The following is a 12122-nucleotide window of genomic DNA, read 5'->3' on the forward strand; positions in this document are numbered from 1 at the left end:
ATGCACAGTAAAACTAGTTGTATAATATAATATTGTTTTGTTTTTTAAAAATTAGAAACCCGCTTAGGTAAAAGATTCTTAATAATGCTTAACATCTGGAAGGCCCATCATTTCGGCTAGTAGGCATGTTAAGAATGATATGGTTATGACAGAAAGTCGTTGTACAACTTATCAATCTCATACACGCACACACAGACATAAAATTTAAAAGAAAAAAAGATAACAGAAATAAAAAAAGAAAAGTAACTATTGTTTGGGCGTCTATAAATATAATTTTTTTTAAAATGGGCTCATAATCTCAAATCTGACTTAATATACATTAAAATAATTCACTAAATATCCTGTTTCAAAATCTTTATTCCAGTTTAACCTAAGGGTAAACATTTTCCGATTCTAGCAAACTGATCGGAGTAGTTTTTTAAAAAGATATTGAGGACTTCATTATCAAGTTTAGTTATGCGTGATGGTGATCCACCAAGATTTTAAACTATCTGTAGTCTCCGTTTCCATGATGTGATTACTTTCATTATCTTGCAAAGTAACTTGTCCGTGATCGATGGTTTATTTAAAAATATACTCTTATTTGAATAGAATAGTACTATTAAATTATACTTTCTTTCTTCGCAAATCCTACTTGGCATAATCGATAGGATTACAATTAGATGATTAGGGCGGCCTTTGATTATCTTCAATAAAAACCTATTTTCCTTTTTTCCAAGAATTGTGTGAGTTGCTTTTGTAGGACGAGGTCCCGTCCACTATAGAAGAAGATGTCACTCAGCTCCTTGTTATTAATTTTAGACAGCTTGCTAGTGATTAGATCTCACTAAGACTATAAACGTTTAAGTTTTCACGCAGTTTTGTGTGTTTGTCTGTTGGATTTGGCTGGCGGATGTTTTGAGTATTTTACCTTAACGCATAGCTCAATAGAAAAGAAAATCGCTTTTTGTGGCTTGTAAGCTTGGTGGACAAACGACGGAAGATTACATACCTAAATATGACGAAGAAATAACTGGTTCTCGATATTTAAAAAACGTGTGCGTTTTCTAAATCGCTGTAAATTTTACAAACATTATACAAGTGACAATTTTATTGAATTTTATTTTTGATAAGCTTGTGAAGGTAATTAGCTAAAGACGACAAAACAGCAACAGCTTCTAATGGTGCTCACACTACCATGTTATGATGATTGACCCAATCAGCAAATTCCGTACCGCACTCGTGCACCGTCGCAAACCCACCCGGAAGCTTCGTCACAACACACCGTTCAACTAGATGTTCCGCGGTTTCGGGGCCGTTACCACAACGGGTATATATTGGACAGGTGGAAAGTCCCCACTGATGAAACGATTTTGCCGTTAGGCAGGTTTTAGATCGAAGCCAATTCGCTGCTGGTGGAAAAGCCTGGCAATTTATCCCCCAGTTTCGAGGAGTCTATGTCCGACTTCCATCTCGTATATGCATCTCTGTTCGAAGTCAGGGAGTTTACGTACAAAGGTTACCGGGACTTATTTCGGCAACGTCCATTATGCGATTGAGAGGGGTATCATATCCCCTCTCTCTTTGATCTAATTAAGCCAGTTCTTTGTAATCGTCTCCCGTCGGACATCGTGAGCTGGATTGCTGCCATTATTGGGCCACGTTCTCTAGGCGTTGTTGGCAGCGTTCCTGACACTATGTGCATCGACTTGCGAAGTATAACATCTACCTTCTCAACGCTCCTGCTTCTACCCCACACTGGAGCGCAATACTCCACGGCAGAATAGCATATTGTAAAGGCGGACGTCCTCATGAGCACTTGTTTAGCAATCCAAGTTGATCCCGACAGCTTCCTCAGAAGACTGTTGCGTTTCTCTATCTTCCGGGCCTTCTAGATTTAACAACCGATAGGTAAAACTTCGGTCGAGCGTCACCCCCGGTTTATTGGATGCGGCTCATATAGGAGAAGCTGGTCGATCAGTTTGAGGGTGTGCCAGCCACCGCATAGGTGAAATGCAATGGCCACGGTTTTCTAAGTGTTCATCTTCAGGTACCACTTGTCGAAGTAGGCTTTGAGTCTGGTGACGTCCTCGTTGATTACGCTCTCGAGACAGGTCCACACTTTATTTTGAGTAACGAGTGCCCAGTCATCCGCCTATACCAGTCCAGGGAAGAAGTGTTCGGCATGCCGCTAATGTAGACATTAAACAATATTGGCGCCAGAGCAAATCCCTGAGGGATCCCATTCTTCAATTTCCTAACTTTACTCGTAGCGTCTCCCAGCGCGACGTGGAGTTGCCTTTCCTCTAAAACAGTGGCCACTTTTTCGGTACAACCGTTGAACACACTATTCTCTGCCTTTTTTTTCTCTCTAAAGTATAAAAAAACCCCATTCATTAACATTAAAGAAGGGAGAGAGAGAGAGAGAGAGAGAGAGAGAGAGAGAGAGAGAGAGAGAGAGAGAGAGAGAGAGAGAGAGAGAGAGAGAGAGAGAGAGAGAGAGAGAGAGAGAGAGAGAGAGAGAGAGAGAGGCGATATCTTACCAGCTGGAATGTTTTCTTGAACAAATTCTGTTGATATCTCGATTCCAGTTACCGGCTCCTCGACATTAGTCAGTCGAATGCTAATATCAAAATAAGACGAAAACGGAGGAGAACCATCGTCTACAACTAGCACAGCGAACGATTCAACACTGTGGTCTTCGTAGTTCAACTTACAATACTTTCCTCCGATAGTCTTACATTCTGGTTCAGATTCTGCCGCCACCTAAAAGATTTGAATGTTACAAGGTGGGTTATCGATCAATGATTAAAATGGCGTTATTGTAATGTTGTTGCAATTGCCGACAGTGATAATGTAGATTGTGACTGCAGTGTATACATTCATTGGTTATGATGGTACTAGTGATGCTATTGTAATAACTCATTGCGATGGTAAGATAATTAAGATGATAATGATGATGATGATGATGATGATGATAATGATGATGATGATGATGATGATGATGATGATGATGATGATGCTAATAATAGTAATAATTATAAAACACCTTTTGTTCACGATTGATTAGAAAGATGGAGATGAACGGTTTTAGAATCAGTTTAATTTAATTACTACAGCAGCAGCACCATTTTAAATCAGACGGACTTGACAAAGTGTTCCTCTTTTATTACATGGTTACATAGTGTCAATACTATCAAATGGTTGAACTACGTGCAAATACAAAACAAGACAAATGCATGAAAAGATTACCCTAACACAGTATGTCCCATCGTCTTTCTTGTACAACTGAAACATGTCCTTTTTGTTCAACATGACCACTGTAAGGTTTTGTCCTTCGTCATCATCCTTAGTAATCAAACATCCTATATCTAGCCCTTTCAAACTGTTTTCAGGAATAGTGTTTGGCTTAAGCTAAAAAGAAAAAGAATAAATACAAAAAAATGTTATAGAAAGCGAGCGTTCGCATTAAATTAGTGCTATATTCTCTAAAGTGGTTTACATAAGATCCTGACCCAAATGCCACACTTAAAAAAGAGGACGAAACATGATGCCTTTAAGGAGATTTTTCATTCTTTCCTCACAAAGAATATTGTCATCATCTTGGTACTCATTTTAATTCTGAGCATGGTAAAAATATGAGCAAAGAGCTTTTCCGGCAGGCCTCAAACCATAACCCGTCTCCTACCACTAAAACACCAAGCCTCATAAAGTGGAAACTAGAACGAATTGTTTTATTCATTGATTAGATGTGGGCTCCTTCAGAGAGGAAAGAAAGAGGCCGATCACATAATAATACATGATAGCAATTATAAAACTCTTATTTTTGTGTTGAATCTTTGAGTAAGGCACTCGACCCACAAAATTCTTTTGGACTCTAGATTATTGGTCTTTCTTTCGAGAAAAACTACCTTTGAGATGAATTAAAGAAAGTTTCTAATCCATTGATTAACGAGCATTGTAAGAGAGCACCATACTCCATCCGTTGATATGGAAATAACGCAAATATTTTTTAGCACTATTTAAATGTAGACTAAACTGAAATATATTGATATTTCACAGACAATAAAAAAGAGAATGAAAAAATTTGACTTATTAAAGCATACATTTCTGTCTGATTATAGGAGCCCAGACACTTGTGATTAGTTCAAAGCCTTATCGACATCTTTATCACCTACGAATGTTAAATAAGAACGAGCATTTTTCTATCTTCTGCTAACCTATTGAGACAGGATAATAAAAGGCTAACATGTGTGTGATGTTAATGTTTCTTCTGTACTGACCACTGCAGATCTTGGAGGGTCATTGTTGTTAATCAATGAAAATGTAAACTCTCTTTCAACAAACAAACCATCTAAGTCAGTTGATCGAATTGTTGCAGACCAGCTGTGAATTAAAAAGCAATATTGATGCTAATTAGATGTCATGGACAATTTATATGTTATATTGGCATAGCTATCTTAGTTGGCTTTGTGGGAGGTGACGCATGATGACATAGGTACTAAAAAGACATTATGAATAAATGTGGTAGAAAACTTGACAACGAAGGGGAAATGTATAATAAAGATTAATCTCTGAAAATTGATGGAATGAAAGTGATTTATGAACGACAATAAGAGAAACACTCTTATTACAAAACAAATAATGTTTAAAGTATAAAGGAATCGTAATTCTCAGACACACACACATATACACACACACACATGCACACATGCACAGAGTGTGTGTGTGTGTGTGTGTGTGTGTGAGGGAGAGAGAAAGAAAGAAAGAAAGAGAGAGAGAGAGAGAGAGAGAGAGAGATAGAGAGAGAGGGATATATATATATATATATATATATATATATATATATATATATATATATATGAATCGTGGTTGAAACAAATATGGTACGAAAAGTGCTCGACATGTAGCAATGGAGCGAATTATTATTTTAATATTTACCACAATGTTTGAGACAGTCTACATTAATGTTTCAGGCCTACACACACCTATATATATATACACATACACACACACACACACACCACCTATTTATATATATATATATATATATATATATATATATATATATATATATATATATATTTATGAGTGGTGGTGGGTGTACTCGTAGGTACAAAAGTGCTCGATAATGATGGTTAGAGCTAATATAAAATATAAAATATAAAATATAAATTGTCACTCACATTATATGGCCAAGACGTTCGTTTCTGAAGACGTGGACGAAAGCCACAGAAACGAACGTATATATATATATATATATATATATATATATATATATATATATATATATATATATATATATATATATGGGCTACATTGAGAGTGTGTTAACAATAATTGTTATCTGAAGTGCTCGTAAGTTGTGCTATTTCAATATTTTTGTTTTATGACACTCAGAAGAAGAAAACCAGTTTAGTGTTTGTCTATAATGAAACTTGATCAAGCGGGTTTTGAGATTAAACACCCACACTTATCCATCTGGAATTTGACCCCAAGATGTGCGCAATCCCAACTATGTATTGATAATTATCAAGCAAAATAACGATGACTTTTGCTCTTACACCTTAAATTGTGTCGTTTCATAATCAAGAGACTTTTTGATGCATAGCTTGTCCCCTTCTGTCTCGAGAGTACCCGAGGGATCTTGTACAACTGTATAGACATGTTTGTCCCAATGCTCGGTTTTGACCACACTCGTTGTAATCTTTGCAAAACATTTACCTACGTCAACCAGTTCGGACACGCTCGTTGTGTCAACGCTTATCTGAAATGGAAAGAAATAAGAAACAGAATAAAGTTATCAAACCTCAACATACGCACATGATCACTTTAATCTATTCAGTACAACAGTTAAAATCTACAAGAAATATTATTAATACAAAAAGACAAGGTACGAGTATTTGAAATTGATTATCATTATAATGGTTTAGAAAAAACAAAATTTAGTCACTAAAAATTAAAAAAAGTGAAGGCACCAATCGATTATTGTTCTATATCTTAGTACTTTCTGAAGTAAAAATATTATATTATTTTTGAAAAGTTTTATCAACATAATAATTTGAATATTTGTCTTCCGTGAACCGGGGGTCCCGATAGCTCAGTTGGTAGAGCAAAGGATATTCGCTATGGAAACCGGGATAAACTCCGGCTCCATGAGCCCTGAATGGCCCTGAAGGAAGGACTACTAACTGGTCCAAAATGATTTTGTCAAAATAAGTGCTACAAATATTCTTCCGACCTTAATATACCAATCATGGTAATAGATTTACTTTTTTACATCCCTACTATTGTGACTTTGACAACGTCGGCGGTATAACGAATTGACAAAAATAAACCAAATGAAATTATCACGAATTCAATGCTATCCTTGCTAAACATTATCGATAAAATGCTTAATGAAGAAGGTACTTTATTCAGTAAAAGTTCTCTATATGCTTGATTACTATCTCCTAATTCAAGGTTATCCTCAGAGTGAGAGCTGTCCCCAGAAAACGATAGGCTGAAGTATTATCTGCGTTTTGTCCACAACAACGAAAATCAAAAATGAGCTTTGTAATACTCAAAGTCTTAGGGAAATGATACAGTGGATAAAATAAAATACACTGAAACATTAATATTTCGTAAGAAAAACACTCATTTCAACTTTCAACTTCACGTTATCACATCTATTAAAGAATGGAAACCAAAATGCATAGTTACATTCAATGGTGCTTGGTTTGGTGGTCCACAAAAATAGTTAGGGATTGACCATTTGCCGCTCTCCTGGCAAACCGAGAATGTCTGACCACCCTTGAGAACCCATGAACCACCACAGGATCCTTCACAAACGTCATCATACTTTGTTCCCTGGGAATATTTAATTTATATGAATATATTCAAAATCGGTATGTTATCTTGAATGGTAGAATTAAATATAATCTTCTATTATATTATTAGTTTAAATCGTCAATTATCATCGTTATTTGTGTTAACCTAAATGTAAAAGAATTTTTTTCTCTTTCTGTTCAAATTTTGAAATCAGGACTCAAATATGTGAATAAAGCAAACAAATACTGCATAAAAATATTAGGATACTTACATTGCACGATGTCTTGACATTTGAACAAGATTTCCCAGGAACTGTGCCTGGAGGACATCTCGTGAGGTTGGGAATCTCACCACAGTCTACTTTCTCACACAAGTAACCATTTGAGTGTAAGTTGTAGCCCACGTTGCAACTACACTCGCCCTGGTTGCACAGTTGTGTGCACTTAACATGGCACGTCTGGAAAGTCTAAAGAGGTAAATTCTATATATAGTTCATAAAAGTGAGTGGAGCAGACACTTATGTTGGTAACAACAAGAGATGAAGGGAGTAGAAAAGTACCAAAAGACAATAGAGAATAACAATTTTTCGTGGCGGTGATGGGGTTTGAACCCGCGACCTTAATGGTACGACAACTCCGCCTGGCCGGTGAGAGCGTGACTCTACCGTATGAGCTATCCACGAACCCAAAAAAATTCGTATCAAACTCAGGTCATTCATTACTAGAGCCTTCTCTCACCGACTACTGGAGACCGCGGGTCCAACACACACACAACCAGCGCGAAGTTAGCTGGCCAGCAATTAAGCTTAATATGCTCCGGTATACGGGGTGAATTTTCAATTCAGAAAAGTGAGTGGAGCAGGCACTTATGTTGGTAACAACAAGAGATGAAGTGAGTAGAAAAGACAATAAAGAATAACATTTTTTCGTGGCGGATGATGGGGTTTGAACCCGCGACCTTAATGGTACGATAACAGACACAGGGGCCATTTTAATTAGTGCATAGTCTCTGACTATCTCTGACTTTAGTCAAGGACTTGAAAAAATCGGATTTCATGTGAGCTGACTAAGTAAGTCCCAGACTAAATCACGCCACATTCGGACTAAGTTTGGCCAAGTTTTAGTCATTTGCTGACTCAGATCTTCAAGTCTTAGTCTGAGACTAGTTACTAGTATACGTCATAGGATCGACAAGATAGCAGCTATTTTTAGATTAAGAGCTTCGATTCGGAAGGAAAATACGTCGGTTACGAATGACAGAGGCACAAAGTGTCCTGTTGCTATTGACACTGGCTTTAAAAACTATATATAAGATAAGTGCAGATCGTCGAAAGTTCACATTCTTGTGAGTAAAAACTTTAAAAAAAAATGAATCTAATCAGCTCGTGGATTACGAGTGAACGGCACGGAGACTCTAAATGAATTGTTTGCGTCAAAGAACCACAACACAAAAAAAGATTAGAAAGTATAGCGGAGACAAAAGTTATTCCTCTGGTATTGTAACTGACTGAAATAATGTGATTCATCAGAACACACTTTCTCTCTCTCTCTCTTTTTTTTGGTTCAATTGATTTGACCTAAATATAAAATTGACATTCGATCATGGACATCATTGTAGTCTGACAGTCGGAAATCAATATCACGTGATTTGATTCATTATGACAAAAGTAAGTTAAAATATGAAAAAAAGAACGAAATATTATCTATACCGGATGTGTTGCTATTTTCCTCTTTGGAATCTTTTGCGTTGAAAGTATGAAGGCGGGTATCTTACCTGCCGTCGTGTACTAGAGAGCGTGATGTTACCCACACAAAATAGTCGACTTTGTCACCGGTCTTAGAACGCCCACTTCTTGGCAAGAGACTAGCTTGTCAGTGACTAGAAAGCGTTCTTGAAATCCGATTTTTTTGGTCATTTGCTCCGCTTAGGCTTAAGACGAGTAAGTCATTTACTAGACTACTAAATAACTAAATCTAGTCCTCGTTCATGAAAATGGGCCCAGATGTTGGGCAAAAAACAGGTAGCAGACTTAATTAGATTCTAGTTCCGGAAAGCTTTTTATGCTTTCTTTTTTTTTTTCGTTTTCTTTTTGTCAACGCCGTTCCCTTCCCTTGCTGTAATAGGTCATTGGATTAAAATCATAGTTGACACTGACAATCCAAATATATCAAGATGACTGCTTTAAATATTGTTTTGAGAAAAGAGTCTAATGTTAATATAGCGTAATTTTTACTTAATGTGCCCAAAGCGCTTTACAAAGGGTCCCAAGCCAATAGCAACAGCATTATGACGAGATATGACGCTTGTAAGACATAATTACAATTAGAATAAACCTTTAATGTGACAATTGATCACTTATTGAATACAGATTATCTTATTACAGTTATAAAGTTATACTCACTGAAATTTCAGGACATTTCTTCCCACCGCACTGAGGTGTCTCAATAATTGTTCTATTCTTGTATTGCCGCCCCTGATCGCAGTCACGTATGCACTCCATCCACGGTGACCAAGCAGATACCTAACATGACAGAAATGAAATTATAGAACTCTATAGTACACATTACGATTTAACTTACCTATGCAAACCATATGTCATGGGACAACAAATGTTTTTGGTAGTTGTTGCCATTAGCTACATATAGTAAGTTTGTTTTTCATTTTAACAACTAGGGAAATGCGCAGTTTTCATCTGATTCAATCCAATGAACCGTAAAATGTTAATGTTACAAGTATGTTTTGTGTAATGTTTACATTTATAGACCAGAAAGTTACTATAGTTATATTGCAAATATTGATTTGTGCAGACAAAATAAAAACATGAGATAAACAAGAAATCTATTTCTTACAATATTATATTTACGTCCTAAAAAAAGGGTTTAGACCGTGTTTGATCCACCTTATAGATATAACAGTAAAATATTTTCGTTTAGTGTTTTCCTTGTCACGCGTGTAAACCTTTAATTATAAATCGGATTATCTTGTATTCTTAACGGTAGTAATCTCACAGGATGTCAACGCCTTACAAAAAGGTTCTCGTCATAAATCATTTCCTTACTTGGTTGCTATAGGTTGGGGGAAGTAAAACATAATATCAAAATAAATAAGATCAGGAAAAAAATCGAATGTTTTGCTGAGCCAAACCCTTGAACGTGGGTGGAAATCAATAATGGTATGATGTGGTTTTGATACTATATTATAATGATTTACAAGAATGTTGTATGGCGTTAGAAAGTCATCTTAACTTTCTATGTTTGACTAATCATTAACATATGTATTTTATCTCGAAATTGAGATATACTGAGTCACCATTAAAATTGCTAATACAAAGCTGTGAGAGACATTAAAAAGAAACTCATAATTATTGTTGTCACAATCGATGAACTGATGTTTATACTCTTGAGGTATGATGTACGACATTCAATGGTTTGACAAGTTATGCGCATTTAACATAATTGTTATTAATAAACTATCATATTGTGGTGACTCAGCTTGCTATTCAAATAAAACTGTTGATGATTTCATGTTTCTTTATAAAGATAAAGTTCTTTTGTTCTTTCCAATAAGCAATTGGGAACACGCCCAGGATTTTACAGGGAAGAATGCTAAAATCCTGTAATATAGTATTGGTGACAGAAGCCGTGAGATAAAAATTGGACTCACCTTGCAATCGCTCTTTGCAGCATACGACTCACACTCTTGTTCCTCGTCAGTGATTTTGCTCTCACATTTGCCCCCGCAGTATGCTGGTGTAAGCAATGTCCGAGATCTTTTTCGTTTCCCTTTTCCACACTGTGTGCTACAAGCAGACCAAGGTGACCAATCTGGAGTGTGGCGAGAAAATAGAGATAACATTGTTTTATAGCTAGAGGCTCCTTGAATCATATTACATGCTAGTCCCATTTGGATTTGGCTTATAGAGAGGGAGGTTATCCCGATTTCTGTACAATTTAAGACACCAGCAACAATTGTTAGCTCCTCGACAGTCGCTGGTCTATCGCAAAAGATTTTCTACCAGGTCTTATATAACCGACTATTCAGTCACTGCATCATAGACAGAGAATGCATGAAGAAACTTGACTTAACCCGGGCCTGATACTGCTTGTGCGTTGAGTTCTCTGCCAAACGTGCTAACAAGATCCCGAGTTAATCATTGTATGACAGTTGCCTGAATAGAGCAGTAAAACAATCCCTTACATTTATATAAATCAAAGGCTTGTCTGCCAGATAGAGAAATACTATCCGCAAAATGTAAAATAGACCAAGTTATCAAGCCACATTGGACCCTAGTTTATCATTGTATTACCGTTGCTTGAAATAGATTGCAACAACAATTTCATGCATATATCAAAATAAAAAAAAAATGCCCGTGAAAGAGAGAAATTCATTCTGACAAATCTTAAATATCATTTGGACGGGTAAAATGGAGAAAGGAGTCGCAGCTTACCTACGAGGCCGTCAATCAATTAACCTTTTGAGTCATGAGACATGGTTTTGCCTAATATTGGGAAAATTATGTTACTGTCACATAACTAAGGGGGGGTGCGAAGAGGCTGCGTGGTTAAGGCATTGTACTGTGATCCGGAAGGTCCCGGGTTCGAGTCTCGCTTCAGGCAGTTTCGTATTTTTCCTTGGGCAAGATGATTTACCCCCAATTTGCTCAGTTGGACAACATGGGTGATTCCTGTTGACATCAGACATCCTGTTTGATGGATTATCTACATTCCATCAATGAATACCTAGGCGAAGGTATCTTATGATGCCGTGGAGGAAGGGGGTAATTTTTTACATAAACATAGGGTTTTAAAAATTTATTTTTAATTTTTGATTTTTTTAAATTTTCACTCAAAATTGATAATTTATATTGTAAAGTGCCCAGAGCTTGTGTTTTATACGAGAATGAGCACCGTATAAATGTGTATTATTATTATTATTATTATTATTATTATTATTATTATTATTATTATTATTATTATTATTATTATTTGTATAAAACAAAGTGTGCCAAATTTATGAAGACGGCATTCGATATTCTGATAATTTACCTGTAAATTTACAGTCAGCGGTGACAGTCTCCTCGCAATCCACAGATTCGGAGAGTATCGGGCAGTCAGTGCCACCACATTCAGGCTCTGTGAGAATTTCGCGGGTGCGAGTTCTGTAACAATACAATGAATTTGTAGAAGAGAGATTGAGAAATGGGAGTCTTGTTATCGCAAAGAACCAGCATGGCTATTATACGATGTATTACCAAAGCTCAAAATGCTTTACAAAGGCAATGGGTTTCAAGCCACGTGTACTTATTTGCAGGTCCGATTTTTTAAATTGTTATG

The 12122-nt window shown here is 36.4% G+C and overlaps 1 protein-coding gene across 1 annotated transcript in view; it reads right to left on the bottom strand.

Annotated features, from left to right (window-relative positions):
- The window catches only part of LOC144975701 (protocadherin Fat 4-like), a 78236-nt gene that overhangs the window by 53421 nt on the left and 12693 nt on the right, over positions 1 to 12122 (bottom strand). The window contains exons 7-15 of the mRNA XM_078919897.1: positions 11835 to 11947; positions 10453 to 10613; positions 9191 to 9310; positions 7061 to 7255; positions 6682 to 6828; positions 5544 to 5746; positions 4263 to 4365; positions 3232 to 3393; positions 2523 to 2745 (exon numbers count right to left, since the gene is read on the bottom strand). Of these exons, the coding sequence (XP_078776023.1) occupies positions 2523 to 2745; positions 3232 to 3393; positions 4263 to 4365; positions 5544 to 5746; positions 6682 to 6828; positions 7061 to 7255; positions 9191 to 9310; positions 10453 to 10613; positions 11835 to 11947 (1427 nt within the window). The remainder of the gene's footprint in view (positions 1 to 2522; positions 2746 to 3231; positions 3394 to 4262; positions 4366 to 5543; positions 5747 to 6681; positions 6829 to 7060; positions 7256 to 9190; positions 9311 to 10452; positions 10614 to 11834; positions 11948 to 12122) is intronic.

The sequence above is a fragment of the Berghia stephanieae genome, chromosome 1, assembly GCF_034508935.2.
Source record: "Berghia stephanieae isolate SIO BIC M18660-M18661 chromosome 1, UCSD_Bste_1.3, whole genome shotgun sequence".
Lineage (NCBI taxonomy): Eukaryota > Metazoa > Mollusca > Gastropoda > Nudibranchia > Aeolidiidae > Berghia > Berghia stephanieae.